Raw genomic sequence first — 17049 nt, forward strand, 5'->3', positions numbered from 1 at the left:
TGTCAAATTTCAAGATTCTACTCCAAAGCATGGGACCAGTAGGGCTTTTCAAAGAAAAGATTAACAGAAATTTTTAGCATGGACAAAACATATATTCCCCTAATCTTGTTTTGAGAATTGGCTCCACTCATGGCAGAAATGTTCTCAAAACATTGAGCATGAGGCAGACATTCAGGATGAAAAATTTCAGTCCAAACTGTTAATATTTGACAATGTGTTAAGCAACTGAAAACAGGGTCGTACAATGAGAAGTGTCAAGCAACCTTAATAATAGTCAGTCCCATCCTATAATACCTGGCAAATGTTCATTTTTTAAATTGTAGCCACTTTATAAAACATGATTAGTTCCATACTTATCTACTTTTGTTTGACCAGTCTCACATTAGAGGGTCTTCAAAGCTCTCAAGAACTGTACGTAGTCCATCTTTTTTTCCCTAGAAGAAATGGGGTTGCACATTTTTCACTTGTTGTTTTTTTTTTTTTTTGCATTTTGCCAAATTTGTGTCCCAGCAGTAAACTGCAGTTATAAGGCAAGGTACTGCAAGGTGATGAGCACTGTGATCCCTGCATATCAAAGCACTTAAGCGTGTGCTTCACGTGAAGCCCCATTGAAGTCAAAGTTATTCATGTGTTTAAAATTAAGCATCTGAGTAAGTGCATTTCTGAACTGGGGCCAGGGTGATAAGCACCTTGCCAGATCAAGTCCATATTGTACTACTGAAGATGTTTACATTCAAACAGCAGCTAATTTGTAGAGCAATAAATAAGAAGGCTCTGATCATTTTGTTCCATTTTATTCATATATAAATGAAAACCTTAAAATACTGTTTGAAAATAATATACTATGTTATAAAAATATAAATGTGTTTGGTTGAAAGGAATTGTGTGGTAGTAAGGGAGCACTAATGCACATGCTTTGTGTCACTGCTATTGGAAATTATATATTTCCATTATATTAGCCAACTAAAGAAATTTACACAAGTCCCTTGTACTCCAGAAAAGTGGTAAAGGAACTTCAAGTGAAAAATAAATATGGCCTACAAATATCATAAATGAAAATGGGAAATATAACCAGTGCAAATAAACCTTAAGAATAGATCAATTCAGCAGCCAGTGTATGAATGATGGAAACTCAGGCATGGTCTACACTGCGGGGGATCGATCTAAGTTACACAACTTTAGCTACATGAATAATGTAGCTGAAGTCGACGTCTTTAGATCTACTCAGTACGGTGTCATCACTGCGGTGAGTCAACTGCTGATGCTCCCCCGTTGAGTCCGCCTGCACCTCTCGTTCCGGTGAAGTCCGGAGTTGACGGAGAACGCTCAGGGGTCGATTTATCATGTCTAGACTAGATGTGATAAATCGACCCCCACTGGATCAATTGCTGCTCACCAATTCAGCGGGAAGTATAGACATACCCTTAGAGTCTTTGAATACAACTAGACAAAAACAGCCTATGGTTTCTTTTTCTTTCTAAACTCTGTATAAGGTATAAACGAATCACAATATTGTTTTAAGTAAGTCATCGGCTTTTAATATGCGATAGAAGTAGTATTCAAAGTTTCAAGGTCACTTAACCTCTGGTTATTAAACGTGTGCAGTTAACTCATCCTATGTGGAGTTTTCAATAGTGTTAAGCAGCAATATAGAAAAGCAGATAATTTGCATCAAGACAGCAAAATAGACTTGGCCAAACAATCCTAATACAATTCTGCCCTTTGGAACAAAGTCAATCCAATTCCTGGTCTTAAAAAAAAATCATAATTGCTGAGATTAAATAAAGTCTCTAGCAGCCCATTAACAGTACTCTGACTTCTCATATCAGTCATCTGACTTTTTAATCACATAATTGATTATATTCTTTGTTTATAGAATAGTAGTTTAATGACACTGAACCAAAGGGATTTTTTTTTCTTTGCTGCAAATGCTGTTATTCATTTGAAGGAATCAGCTGGTGTCATTTACGCAAAAGACTAAAGCAAATTATAATCGTATGAAGTTACAAACTTTTTGTTGAAGGCCTTCTAAAATATAAAACAGGTAGTTCAAATGATATCTGAATGCTTTTATTTATAATTTCATAGCTGGATGTATTGGACGGACTGGGAGGAAGATGAAATAGATGACAGTGTGGGAAGAATCGAGAAGGCATGGATGGATGGCTACAGCCGGCAGATTTTTGTGACATCAAAGATGCTGTGGCCAAATGGTTTAACTCTGGACTATCATACAAATGTATTGTACTGGTGTGATGCCTATTATGATCACATTGAAAGAATATTTTTGAATGGAACTGACAGAAAGGTAAAAGAAAAATGCTGCTGTTTTGTCCACAGGCTTCCCCTTTCACTGAATCATACTGTGTTGTGTTAAAAATATTTTTCAAAGTTTTTTCCCCTCCACACCTGCAAGGCTGCTGTAAGTAGACCCTGTGGGATGCCTGGAATAAGCTCCATTGAAAACAGTGCAATTGGCACTGTACTATAGGAGAACATGGCTTGGCCTGACATATTTTTCATAGCTTTAGAAGCAGTGATACAAAGGTGGTGTTGTTTTTTTTTTTCAATCCAGTTTTCCCATGTAGCAATGAATTGTGTTGTGATTTGAGACACCAGAGTACACAGACTTCCAGTAGAGACAAATTTAACACAGCTCCTTCTGGCTCTGCCAGTAGGAGCCTTATATTGGGCTCACCTGGTAAAACAGCTTTTCATGGACTGCATGGGTCAGTGCTTGAGACTTTGTTATAATACACAGGGGACACACACTAACAAGTCCAGCCACTTGATTATGGAGCTTGCTGATTGATTTAGCCAGCTTCACTAGCTAGACACATAGATTCTATGGCCTAAAAGAGCCATTATTATCTAGTCTGACCTCCTGTGTAGCACAGGCCATAGAACTTCCCCAAAATACTTCCTTGAACATATCTTTTTTTTTTTTTAAATCAGTCTTGATTTAAAAATAGTCAGTGATTGAGAATCCACTATGACCCTTGGTAAATTATTCCAGTTGTTAATTACTCTCACCATTAAAAATGTACACCTTATTTCCTATCTGAATTTCTCTAGCTTCAATTTCAATGATGAGTCCCCATTTACAGTTATATTCTGAGACCTATCAGTTAGCCAGTTTTTAATCTATGTAATGTGTGCTATGTTAATTTTATACCATTCTAGTTTTTTAATCAAAATGTTGTGTATAGTACCAAATCAAATGCCTTACAGATGGCTAAGTATTATGTTGGCATTATTATCATTATCAGCCAAACTTATAATCACATCAAAAAAATCTCTTTTCCCTAAATCTGTTGTTTTACATTAATTATATTACCCTCCTTTAGTTCTTTATTAATTGAGTCCCTTATCAGCCATTCCATTATCTTGCAAAGCTCAATATCAGGCAGACAGGCCTGTAATTACCTGTATCATCCTTTTTATCCTTTTTAAAAACTGTCACAACATTAACTTTCTTCCAGTCTTCTGATACTTCCCCAGTGCTCCAAGACTTATTTAAAATCAACACTAATGGTCCAGCGAGCTCTTAAACAACTGTTGCATGTCATCTGGACCTGCTGACTTTAAAATGCGTAATTTTAGTAGCTTTTCTTTAACATCCTCGAGAGATACTAGTGAAATGGCAAGAGTGTTATCATCACCATCTGATAGGGTGGCCAGATGAGATGAAGAAAATTATTGAGACACATTAGGGGGAAGGGGGCTCTCCTGCTGGAGCAAAAAAGAAAGAAAGAAAGAAAGAAAGAAAAGAAAAGCCTTTTCTAAATTATTATTGTTAATTCTACCATTTCCATTTACTTGGAAGTTGTCAGACACAATAAATACTTTGTTATTTCAGAAGTTGCTGGAGGAAGTGGCACTGACTCAGTGGTCAAGGGCAGAATACCCACTTGTGGAAACCTGTTCCAAAGCCTAATAGTTTGTGGTGAAATTCACCTTACTTATCTAAGAATGGAAAAGTGAAATCCAACCCATAAAACTGGGACCAGGGCATTCCCCTGAATAGTCACTGCTTCAGACTATGGAATGGAATAGCACACAGACTGTCTGCACCCTTGAGCAGAGTGTGAGGGCCACAGGATCTACACAATCACAGATCCTGTGATCTCTGTTCTAGCCTGTTCTGATTCCATCCTATGTGCTAGCCTACTTGGGAACAGTATGCAGATCCCTACATAGCAGTTGTGGAGACTACCCTTGTATACATGATTGCTCCATTGGTGCTTCCTCCTGCATAACCTCATTGTGTTGCTTATGTAATGCCAAAACATTTGTGCAGATGGATTTGCTTCAGCTCTGTTCTATTTGTGCCACTCCAGCAGTGTCAAGGAGTTGCTCCAACAGCACAGCTAGGGTGCTCTTTTTTGCTTTTTCTCCCTCCCCCAACTCCACCTCATGCCCCAGCATAAAGGACATGTTGGGGGTAGGAAAAGCATGATCATAGAGCCCTGCATCCTACCAATCCTGGGATAACAGAAAAGCTCCTAGGAAGCCATTGCAGCTGGTAAAGGTTGGACTAGCAACTAAAGGTTGCTTTAACTTTTACTGAGAACTAAATTGGCTTCTGTCCACCACCTAGTTTGGGAGAATGCAATGCAGCATGTCCCTCTGCAGGCCTTGTTCTGAGTATAGCTTGGCTGCACTCAAAGATCTCTCTCATCCTTGTCTGCCAGTACAGTGGGGAATTACAGCAGGTAAAGAAGACTACACAGATGCACCAGTAGGGATGGTTTAAAATTATCTGTTGAAACTGTGTTTTTGTGGAAAATTTAGCTTTTGTCATTGTGAAAATGAATGCCTGAAAATCAAAATATTTTGATTTGGAAATGCTGCACATGAGAATTGTCATTTGAATGCCTTATCTCCCCATTCTTCTCTGTTGGCCAGGCTACCCAGATGAACTACATTTTCTATGAAACTGGTTGGCCAGGGACTTCCATGATGCACTGCTTTCCCTTTCCAAGAAGAGAGACAGTGGTGCATCGTGGGAAATGTTGCTCGACAAGGGAACTCAGGAGATCGAGGAGAATGGGAGCTTGAGAAACCTAGACTACAATTCTCATGAGGCACTGTAGATGCATTAACAAAAAGACATATTTTGGGGTTTGGACATAAATTTTGGTATTTGAATTTCTGCCAAAAGTCCAAATTTTGTGTTGAAATTTTAGATTAAAATACTTTACAGAGGAAAAAAAAACAATTTTTTTAACTGCCTCTATACGATGTAGTGCCTCTTATGTGAGGGGCTGCATTTGTCACCAAGGCAGTCCCGAGACTGGAGTGGTGGCTGTGAAGTGAGTTTTACAGCAACTTTTCAGCCTCTGTAGTGGAGATAGGATTTTACACATAACTCCAGTGACTAGGAAAGTTTCAGGTATTCATGGAAAATGCATTTAATTTGAAAGGTTGCCTTATTTTGGGGACCATGATGTGTATTCTCCTCCAACTTCAATAACTCAGTTCCATTTAACAATGTAGGTCACTGGAAGAAGGTAAATAACCGAGTGATATACCAATGCCACCCATAAAGGCACATGGTAGAAACTCAAGACAGAAAAAAAGTATACATGTGGATTATCAGAGTAGGGCCTTTATTTAGAGTCTATTAAAATGTCTGAAAAACATTGGGGATATTGGAATATCAAGTCTATTAGAATCAAACTTTGATTGTACTGTATGTTATGAATGAAATCTTTGTGTATGGACAGAGTTGCTCATTTCTGAGCTTTCTGTCTTCTCTTCCCAAGCCTGACATGTATACTAAAACATTTCAATTCTGACCAATATTCAGTTCACATTATTTAATTGCAGGTAGTCTACAATGGGAAGGAGCTGAATCATCCTTTTGGGCTATCACATCATGGAAATTATATTTTCTGGACAGATTATATGAATGGCTCTATTTTTCAGTTGGATCTGATGATGAGGAATGTGACGCTACTAAGAAGTGAGAGACCACCTCTCTTTGGGCTTCAGATTTATGATCGCTACAAGCAGCAAGGTATTGACCATATGTAACTTCTCTACAGGGTTTCACACCAAACAGTATTTCACAATAGTTATGTATACTGAATATTTTTCTCATGCTTCCTCAATGTTTGGAGGAAAACAGCTGGATTCAAAGCCAATGAAAATATGGGGTGATATAAAGATATTTTATGAGGTTTCAGCCCCTTACAGGATCTTAAAATTCATCATCTCCTTGTTCCTGCCTGCCAACTACATTGACTCACAATATTATATGTAGATACAGTTATTGGATGTGTGTTCACACAGTCTTTCTGGATTGCCAGTTTTTCCATACCAGTGAAAGGAATCTTGAAATACAGTACATAATACCTATATCTTGTTCAATTATATTAAAGATATTATTGTAGCTACCTTTTCTCAGTGGCCGGCAATACCAGAAAAATTTTCTGTCTTTTTTCGTTTGTAATTTTCTTCTCCTCCTTGATTTTCGTCAGCTCCACTACAGCATAATTCAGTGCCTCAGTCAGCTGAGACTGTGCAATGATATTCTGCTGTGCTGCATTGACTGACCAGTAGGGGGAAGCATATACCATAACTTAAATCAGAGGAGAAGTTTTCCTCCTCAAATAAAAGGTCATAAAGAAAAAACATGGATGTGATTCAGATAATGTGATTCCTAGCTCACAGGTTAGTTTACAATTATGTTCAGTGAAGAAATTACTTGTGTTCTTATTACTTGTCTACAACACAAAGTAGGGATTATTGTCTTACAATATGAAATACCGACCCAGACATAGCTTTAGTTGGAGAGAACCCCTCCAAAGGATAGCTACAGTATAACAAAATAACAGTATCTGCTATAGTTTTAGATACAAATACGAACTCGTGGAACTGTTTGATCAATATATTAAGAATGTGTGTAATGATCTTCAAAAGAACAGAATCAGATAGGGCTATCATTCTTTGTCTGGAATAAAAGTAGAATAATGCTTCCAGTTTCCATAGAAGATCAAAGTCTCCCACGTGGCTCATCTATTTAATCTTTTATATGAGGCACTCAATATAATTTTCAAGCAGAACTGAACCTAAAATGAAATGAAATGCTGTAACATTCATCTATGTGTTAGATATCTGTAATATTCATCATATATTGTGCCTATTGAATATTATACTATAGCTCTAAAATAAGCCTTGTTCAACCGCAATCAACATATTACGTTAGTGACTGTCACAGTTACAGGCTGATTGCACCTCTGTCCCTTTACTGGTCTCTCTGAGTATACACCCCCCCCCCCAGGTGCTAAGCCTCATGCCTTTACCTGTGTTGCAGTGGAATTTCTTAATCTCAGTATAATGCCCCATCAAACTCTGTTTCTTATTATCATGCAGGTCTGGCTGGACACCTTCATTTCTTCCTTTGGGAGTCTGTGACCAGTGATATAGTGACCAACATCCTTCTTAAAATTAGTATGTTCATTAGGAAATGGCACAAAGCATTAGAGAAGATGATTTAGAAACGACAGTCTACCAGTCTCATCTGATCTTACACTTCACTACAATCAAAGTTAGATGGGCTTTCCTCTTGAGTTACAGGAAAAGAACAGACTGAATTTACATTCTTTTAGAAAGTCAGGGCGCTCCTGGGACCCTTCCTAATCCTATTTTGTCTTCCAGAAAATATCTCTTTCATTCTGAACCACCATTTTCTCAAAGCCCCACTGTCCTTTTGTATGCCGGGGCCCAGTTACTGAACTGATTAATTATTTTTGTGACAGGACACCAAAGTACGAAGTCCCAGACTAGTGTTTCCCAGTCTGCCAGTGAGTCTATCTAAAAGAGGGCCTCTGTGACAACAGCTCCATCGTGCGGCATTTAGACCTATTCAGCCTTAATGGCTTTCAGTCACTAGTTTTGTGTGTGTGTGTGTGTGTGTGTGTGTGTGTGTGTGTGTGTGTACTTAAATTGTCGTTTCCCCTCTGAGACATTCCAACACGCCAATTCAGAAATTCAATTCATAAACCATATTTTGGGATACATTTACTACCAAGCATAATCACATTTGTCACACAGGGTTCAAGGCTATCGGCTTTTGCATAACAGTCCACCCCTTAGTGCAGGCACTCTTTCAAGTACTCTGATCCACTCCCATAGTCATGGACCAAGATGGCTCAAGGCTTTTTCTGCTAATGTAGAGAATAAAATTGAACACAGTTACCTAAAATATGGAGTCAATTTCGAGTCAGATTTTCAAAAGAGCTCAATGCTCACAGTTGGAAAAATGGTTTCAAAATAACAGCACCCAATCACACTGAGAGCAATGCCAATACAGGAGTTATTGTTTGCTGAGCCCTTTTGAAAATGTGGCTGATAGCTGTTGCATAGTTCATGCTCATATATGTTGCATGTATGTAATAATATCAATAATTTAAGCAAATTATTACCGTAGGTTATTATCAAGATAAAAATACAATCGTATGTTTGATGAATTTATATCTATCTATACACCTATCTATATCTACCATATGGTATAATACTAAAGCTAGGCTGTTTGATTTACACATCTTTGACTATATTTGACACCATTAGGCTTGTGGTAAGGCACAAGCCAACATATTCATGAAAATATAGAGCTGAAGGAATTGCTAACTAGTTGTTAATACTTCAGTGTACCATTTGAATAAGAGGATTAACCCAATACATATTACATAATACAATATTTTTATATGTATACTACAAATTGGATGCAAGGTAATTGTGTCATTATGGCTTTAGAACATAGCCCCAATTTTACTGAATTGAAATGGAATCCTTCCCTACATTAGACCTTAAGCAAAATCTCAGTGTAGCGGTTAAAAACTAATGCAAATGTTAAGAAAAAGGATAATCATTTTAAAAGCAGTAACTGGGGAGAGGATGTCAGAAAAATAAAAGCTGTCTTGAAAATGTTTTATTCTTGAAATGTGTGGTAGCTGAACAGTAAGGGCCTTGGAAACAGTTCACAGCTGATGCCACAGAACAGTCTAATTTTTGCATGAGATATTGCCAGCCTAGGAGTCTCTTCAGCAATTCCATTGTCACTCTCTCTTTGAATACTTGCTTAGAATTCATTTCATATGTTTTGTCATTTAGGCTACCGCTAATTTAATCCACTGTATTTAATGCTCTATATGCATTAACCTTGAAACCTTTAATTTGAATCTGAATCTAGCCATTTATTTTAATTCTCGATGTCTGCTTTAAGACACCGCACTGGAGTAAAAAGAGCAGGGTTGCAGGCTGAAGTACTTCTGAGCCAGACTGTTTTTTGCCTTTCCCCACTGTTTTGTGACTACCCTTTGGGCTGATCACCCTTCTTGTTGGTGTAATTATCTGAGAAACTCATTCTCATATCAAAATTTTTCATGTATTGTTTCTCCTGCATTTTTACAAGCCTTCAAAATGTCTGTTTTATTATGGTTTATATTTGTTTCAGGACTTCTGATATTTTCTTTGATTTCTGTGTTACTTGGGTTCATTGGTTTGAAGAATGAATGACCCTGTAAAGATTTTGAGAATCTATTGGGCTAACGTTCCTGAGGCTCAGATGCTTATCCAAAATGTATTCTAATGTATCTGTTCCTCTTTTAGCTGGAAATACTGTGAGATTAGGTTGTATCTAGCCCTTTTTTCAGTACTTTGGATTTTGGCTGGTGTAGCTGTAAAAAGGGAATAGTCTTTCATGCAGTATTTGGATATTTGTCTTTGAGTCCTAAATAAAGCAAGGAGCTTTAGACCTTAAGCTTTCTGAATGAAGAACTTGTTTTGAAATTTGAGGGACTATGAGATGGAGATAACAGGGTGGATCGGGCCCAGAAAGTTTAAGTATACATTATTTAATTTGTTTTACATTAACCAAACATTTTTCAATCCTCAAAACTAGTTTGGTTCATTTTGATGTTGAGTGACGATTATGATTTCTGAGGACTTCTGCAATTCTTTATTTATCATTTTCTGTTAAATACAGAAGTGAAAACTTTATTACTGATGTAAGAAGAATGGAGGGGTGTCATAAACAGATAGCTAAGGGTTAATGTCTCTTTCACCTAAAGCACCTGACCAGAGGACCAATCAGGAAACAGGATATTTTCAACTTTGGGTGGAGGGAATTGTGTGTCTGGGGTCTTTGTTTTCTGCCTGCCTGCTTTCTCTGAGCTTTGGAGAAGTAGTTCTACTTTCTAGTCTTCTGTTTCTAAGTGTAAGGACAAAGAGATCAGATAGTAAGTTATATGGTTTCTTTTCTTTGGTATTTGCATGAATATAAGTGCTGGAGTGCTTTGATTTGTATTCTTTTTGAATAAGGCTGTTTATTCAATATTCTTTTAAGCAATTTCCCTGTGTTGTGTCATCTTAATACAGAGAGACCATTTGTATGTATTTTTCTTTCTTTTTATATAAAGCTTTCTTTTAAGACCTGTTGGAGTTTTTCTTTACTTCAGGGAAATTGAGTCTGTACTCACCAGGGAATTGGTGGGAGGAAGAAATCGGGGAGATCGGTGTGTGTTGAATTGGCTAGCCTGATTTTGCATTCCCTCTGGGTGAATAGGAAAGTCCTTTTTGTTTCCAGGATTGGGAACAGAGAGGGTAGTTTCACAGAGCTTGTGTCTGTGTATCTCTCCAGGAGCACCTGGAGGGGGGAAAGGGAAAAAGGATTATTTCCCTTCGTTGTGAGACTCAAGGGATTTGGGTCTTGGGGTCTCCAGGGAAGGGTTTTCAGGGGGACCAGAGTGCCCCAAAACACTCTAATTTTTTGGGTGGTGGCAGCAAGTACCAGGTCCAAGCTGGTAACTAAGCTTGGAGGTTTTCATGCTAACCCCCATATTTTGGACGCTAAGGTCCAAATCTGGGAATAAAGTTATGATATGGTGGCAGCGGTGGGATATAGACAGAATCCAGAAGCCAGTAGGAATATTATATTTTTCTTTTCTCTGCTAAGGGCTTTTTAGCAGAGAGAAACAGTTTGGTTTTAAAAGGGAATCATTGAGAATTTTTTTTTTCTGCTCTCTCTGGCAGTTTGTGGCTTGCATGTTAAGCAAGAAGTCGTTAAGGGCTATCACGAGTCTTTTGTCACACAATAGCACTCCCATTGAGAGTCATACCAGCACTATATAAATGCAAATAAAGTGGTTTTTCAGGTTTACTTGACATTGAAGATTAGCTAAAGGCACTGTTGCTAGGCAGACTTCAGGAGGCAACAGAGAACCTGCAGTTCAGAGGATAAACACCGGAGGGCACCCCAACACAAGAAAACAGGAACCATGTCTACCAAGGCAAAAATTAAGGCCGAAGAGCAATTCAAAGAAGCTGAACACAGGCGACAAATGGAGATGAAAGAAAGAGAAGAACAAATCAAAGAGGCAGCACACAAAAGAAAACTAGAAGAAGAAGAGGTGGCCCACCGAAGGAAACAAGCAGAAGAAGAGTTGGCCCACAGAAGAAAGCACGAAGAAGAAGAGGCAGCCCACAGAAGACAGATAGAACTCCAGAGGGAAGCCCACCAACAGGCCATGGAATTAGAAAAGGCTAAGCAACAGACTCCAGCCAATCCTAACAACCCATCGCCCATTATTGCTCCACAGCACAGGAAATTTCCCACCTACAAGGCAGGTGATGACACCGAGGCCTTCTTGGAAAATTTTGAAAGAGCCTGTCTTGGGTACAGCATCCCCGAAGACCAGTACATGGTAGAATTAAGGCCACAACTTAGTGGACCTTTAGCAGAGGTGGCAGCTGAAATGCCTAAGCAGCAAATGAATGACTATAAACTTTTTCAAACCAAGGCCAGATACAAAATGGGGATAACCCCAGATCATGCCCGTCGGCGCTTCAGAACCCAAAAGTGGAAACCAGAGGTGTCATTTCCCAAACACGCCTACTACATTGCAAAAAACTATGAGGCCTGGATAACAGGAAACAACATTTAAACCTCATACAAATGGAGCAGTTCTTGGATGGTGTTCCTGAAGACATCACACGGTACATACAAGATGGAAAACCCAAAGATCTCGCTGAGGCGGGGGAGATTGGAGGATGGAACTGGCAGAAAGCAAGAAAGCTACTGTCAAGGGGAACGATTACCCCAGGGGGCACACAGACCATAAACCCTACAACCGAGGACAGCCAAAGACCCCACATACCACCCAAGTAAAGCCACAGACACCCTACCCTTCCACCTCACCAGTCTCCAGTAACTCACCTCGGCCCAGTGACCCATCAGATGGAAGATGCTTTAAGTGTAATGAACTGGGACATATCAAGGCCAACTGTCCCAAGAACACCATGCGAGTGCAATTCATTACACCACCATCACACAAAAGATCCCCAGGCCCGGATGCCTCTCAAATACCCTTGGAGCGAAGGGAAAATTTGAGAGTGGGCGGAAAGAAGGTTACGGCGTGGAGAGACACGGGGGCACAAGTGTCAGCTATCCACCAATCCTTCATAGACCCCAAATTCATCAACCCAAAGGCCAAAGTTACAATTTACCCCTTCATGTCACAAGCTGTAGACTTGCCTACAGCTCAACTGCCTGTCCAGTACAAAGGCTGGTCAGGAATGTGGACTTTTGCAGTCTATGACAATTATCCTATCCCCATGCTACTGGGGGAAGACTTGGCCAACCAGGTGAGGCGGGCCAAGAGAGTGGGAATGGTTACACGTAGCCAAACCAGGCAAGCTTCCAGACCCATTCCTGTTCCTGAGCCGTCCACAGAGGCCCCGTCTGTGTTACCAGAGACCCAGACAGAGGTAGTGGACCCGGATTCCATGCCTACCACTGAAACAGCCACAGCATCTCCAGTCCCAGGCCCGGAACTGGAACAGCAACCAGCACCAGCAAGTGCAACCACATCTTCAACCTCAACGCCAGAGGGTGCCAGCGAGCCAGAACTGGCCGAAGCAAATGACAGCCATACCCAAAAGGCTCAGCCAGAGCCTGAAATAACCTCAGGTGCACCAGCGGAGAGCGGTTCACCAGCAACGGAAACAACCCCCATCACCTACATCGCTTCCAGAGGGACCAAGCCCAAGTCCACAGTCTGAGGAAGAACTGGTGACCCCAGCCTCAAGGGAACAGTTCCAGACTGAGCAGGAAGCAGATGACAGCCTTCAGAAAGCTTGGGCGGCGGCACGGAGCACCCCACCGCCTCTCAGCTCTTCTAATCGATCCCGGTTTGTTATAGACCAAGGACTTTTATACAAGGAAATTCTTTCTGGTGGACACTGGGAAGAATGGCAGCCACAAAAACAGTTGGTGGTTCCAACTAAGTACCGGGAGAAGCTCTTAAGATTAGCCCATGATCATCCCAGTGGCCATGCTGGGGTGAACAGAACCAAGGACCGGTTGGGGAAGTCCTTCCACTGGGAGGGGATGGGCAAGGATGTTGCCAAGTATGTCCGGTCTTGTGAGGTATGCCAAAGAGTGAGTAAGCCTCAAGACCAGGTCAAGGCCCCTCTCCAGCCACTCCCCATAATTGAGGTCCCATTTCAGCGAGTAGCTGTGGATATTCTGGGCCCTTTCCCAAAAAAGACGCCCAGAGGAAAGCAGTACGTACTGACTTTAGTGGACTTTGCTACCCGATGGCCAGAAGCAGTAGCTCTAGGCAACACCAGGGCTAACACTGTGTGCCTGGCCCTAACAGACATCTTTGCTAGGGTAGGTTGGCCCTCTGACATCCTTACAGATTCAGGGTCCAATTTCCTGGCAGGGACCATGGAAAAACTGTGGGAAACTCATGGGGTGAATCAGTTGGTTGCCACCCCGTACCACCATCAAACCAATGGCCTGGTGGAAAGGTTCAATGGAACTTTGGGGGCCATGATACGAAAATTCATCAACGAATTCTCCAATAATTGGGACCTAGTGTTGCAGCAGTTGCTGTTTGCCTACAGGGCTGTACCACATCCCAGTTTAGGGTTTTCACCATTTGAACTTGTGTATGGTCACGAGGTTAAGGGGCCATTACAGTTGGTAAAGCAGCAATGGGAGGGGTTTACGCCTTCTCCAGGAACTAACATTCTGGACTTTGTAAGCAACCTACACAGCACCCTCCAACACTCTTTAGCCCTTGCTAGAGACAACCTAAAGGATGCTCAGAAAGAGAAAAAGGCCTGGTATGACAGACATGCCAGAGAACGTTCTTTCAGGGTAGGAGACCAGGTTATGGTCTTGAAGGTTTCTGAGGACTTCTGCAATTCTTTATTTATCATTTTCTGTTAAATACAGAAGTGAAAACTTTATTACTGATGTAAGAAGAATGGAGGGGAAAATATCATTAGGTATAAAACACTTGGCATTTACATCTTTCTAATCCTTCCACAGGAATGGTACATCTTATTGAGCAACTGTCGTATCAGGATTTAATCATCACAGTGACCAATATAATTGGCAGTTTTTCTGGTTCACCTCTGGGAGTCTCAAGGAGAACTAATGATACAAAAGAACTCTCTTTCCACCTTAATTTCTGTTTGTCATATATAATTATACTAAAAAAAAATGACTGTAGATACTTTGGTTCTTCTGCCAGGGAATGTCATTTGTCGAAACATAGATAAAGGTTAAATCAATGCCAACATTTTTGTCAGCTTTTATTATATCCACTTCTCATTAACTACAATGCCAAAAATCTTACTGTAACATTAAGCTTTTTTTTTCCCCTATGTTGTCAACCACCTGGTTGCCTTTAATGTTGTAAGTGTGATAAAAGAGTTCCGTAGGAACTAAATAAGGCAGATATCCTTTGTTAACAATAATTATACAAGCAAATCTGTTGGTTCAGGGATAGTTTTTATTGTCAATGAACTAGCTCATCTTACCTGTTCTTTTTTCCCCATGATCCACAGATTGATAATCCAATTTTCTAATTAATTTATTCCCCAGTGTAACACTAAGACAATTCTTGATTGTCACATTCAGTCACAGCAGAAAGATGTTCCCTAATTTGAGTCCATAAACCTGGACAAACCTAATTTAATTTTGGAAAATTAGGTTTTAATCAGACAGATTTCAAAACAGTATCTCTGGACATTACAGTGTAGAATTATAACCATATCATGACATAAAAGAAAGACTAAAAAAAAATCATACGTTGGGTTTTGTGCCACCTAGTGGTGCCTAATGGTAGAATGTTCTCCAAGGAGTGCCCATTAAAGCATTCCCCACCTCCTCTCTTGGTATGAGTGTGGCAAATTACAAAACTGTTGTAGGCTACCATCAATTCCACCTGTGGCTATTGTGCAGGATTTGATGGATGACAAAAGGAGATCAGCAAATGAGATCTTAATAGAGGGTCAAAACATGGCACATTATCAGGGCTTCATTTGATGCCTTGGACACTTCTTCTAAAGGTTTGGCTTCTTTAGTTACTGTGAGGAGACATGCTTGGCCTCGTTTCTTTCCTTTGGCATTGAATACTAGAATTAAAGTGAAAGATCTCCCCATCAAAGGAGATAGTGTTTTCAATGACAAGAAAGATGAGTTGCTAGAAAAGCTGGAGACAAGATTGATGGCCCACTCTTTGGATTTGATTTCTTTAAGCAGGAGACGTTTTCTAATCCTTCTTTCCATTATCATGCTAGTATTATCTATAATCTTACTTGGATTATTTCTTGTCCAATCAAAAATGTCAACAACAGCACAGCAGGCTATGTCTTTCCGTATGTTTTACCACCTCTCTCTGGTAGTGTCTCATTTGAGAAAGCAGGGCATTTTTATTAATATATTTAGACGATTGATTGGCTGTTGAATTCTGCTATTTGCAAATAATCTATTAAGGCATATTAATTTTACATTCACCCTTTTTTCAGACCTATGACTACTTCCGTATGTCATGCAGTTGAATCTCCATATAACTCAGATAATTTTATTCATAGACTCTATATTGGACTCAGTAGCAGGGAAAGCCTTTGTACCAGAGGATAGATTTTAAAAAAAATAGTGCAGTATGTTTTAAATATTCAAATATGTCAAATTCAAAAGGTAATTTTATTTCTCAGTCTCATGGGTCTCATGTCAGCTATTTCTTATATGACTTCATTTGTACATCTCAGAATGAGGCCAGTGCAGCATTGGATGTCTCAGGTCTATATACCAGATATGGACAATCTTTAAATATTAGTCAACATGCTTTGAAAATTTCTGAACTCATTGACATGGTGTTTAGACAGGGATAGTGTTCTCACAGGTGTCCAGTTCAACCCCCTTTCATTATAGGTAAGGATAACGTCAGATGCATCAAGCAGTGATTGGAAGGTGCCTCTGAGTTATCTAACAGTTCAAGTTTACTGAGCTTCTCAAGAGCAACTTTTGGACTTCAACATGTTGGAGTTAAGAGCTATTTGTCTGTCCCTCAGATTATTCCTCCCTCACTTACATGGGAGGATTGTGCAAGTAGCAATGGCCAATACATCCATTATGTATTATATCAATCAATGTGGCTGCTTACTCTGCTCTGCTATTCACAGATGCAATCAGACTATAGGACTGTTGCATTCTCCACAGCATTTATACAATGGCTCTCCATTTAGTAGAAGAGAACAATGTGAATGCTGTTCATCTTAGCAGGGACAGTTCCAGAAAGTGGTGTTTGAAATGGTGCAGATTCATCGCTTGAACGTAGGAAAAAATTGATTCTCTTGTATAAGCTTCTATAGTTTCTGATTTGGAATATGTAATGCATTTAAAAATTGAGTGGTTATCTAAATTAATGGTTCTCAGACAGGGGTACTCATCTATATATTTGCCTAGCTTTACAACAGGCTACATAAAAAGCACTATCAAAATCAGTACAAACTAAAATTTTATACAGACAAAATGAGAAAGTAAGCAAATTTTCAGTAATAGTGTGCTGTGACACTTTTTTGTATTTTTATGTCAGATTTTGTAAGCAAGTAGTTTTTAAGTGAGGTGGAACTTGGGGTACACAAGACAAATCAGAATTCTGAAAGGGTACAGTAGTCTGGAAAGATTGAGAACCACTGATCTAAATCATCTTTGAAAGTTCATTTGGCAGATATCTAATCTTA

At 39.7% G+C, this 17049-nt stretch overlaps 1 protein-coding gene across 1 annotated transcript in view; it reads left to right on the forward strand.

Annotated features, from left to right (window-relative positions):
- Positions 1 to 17049, forward strand: part of LRP1B (LDL receptor related protein 1B) — an 875307-nt gene that overhangs the window by 335969 nt on the left and 522289 nt on the right. The window contains exons 11-12 of the mRNA XM_030580310.1: positions 2089 to 2308; positions 5833 to 6022. Coding sequence (XP_030436170.1) covers positions 2089 to 2308; positions 5833 to 6022 — 410 coding nt within the window. The remainder of the gene's footprint in view (positions 1 to 2088; positions 2309 to 5832; positions 6023 to 17049) is intronic.

This window comes from Gopherus evgoodei, chromosome 11 (genome assembly GCF_007399415.2).
Source record: "Gopherus evgoodei ecotype Sinaloan lineage chromosome 11, rGopEvg1_v1.p, whole genome shotgun sequence".
Classification (NCBI taxonomy): Eukaryota; Metazoa; Chordata; order Testudines; family Testudinidae; genus Gopherus; species Gopherus evgoodei.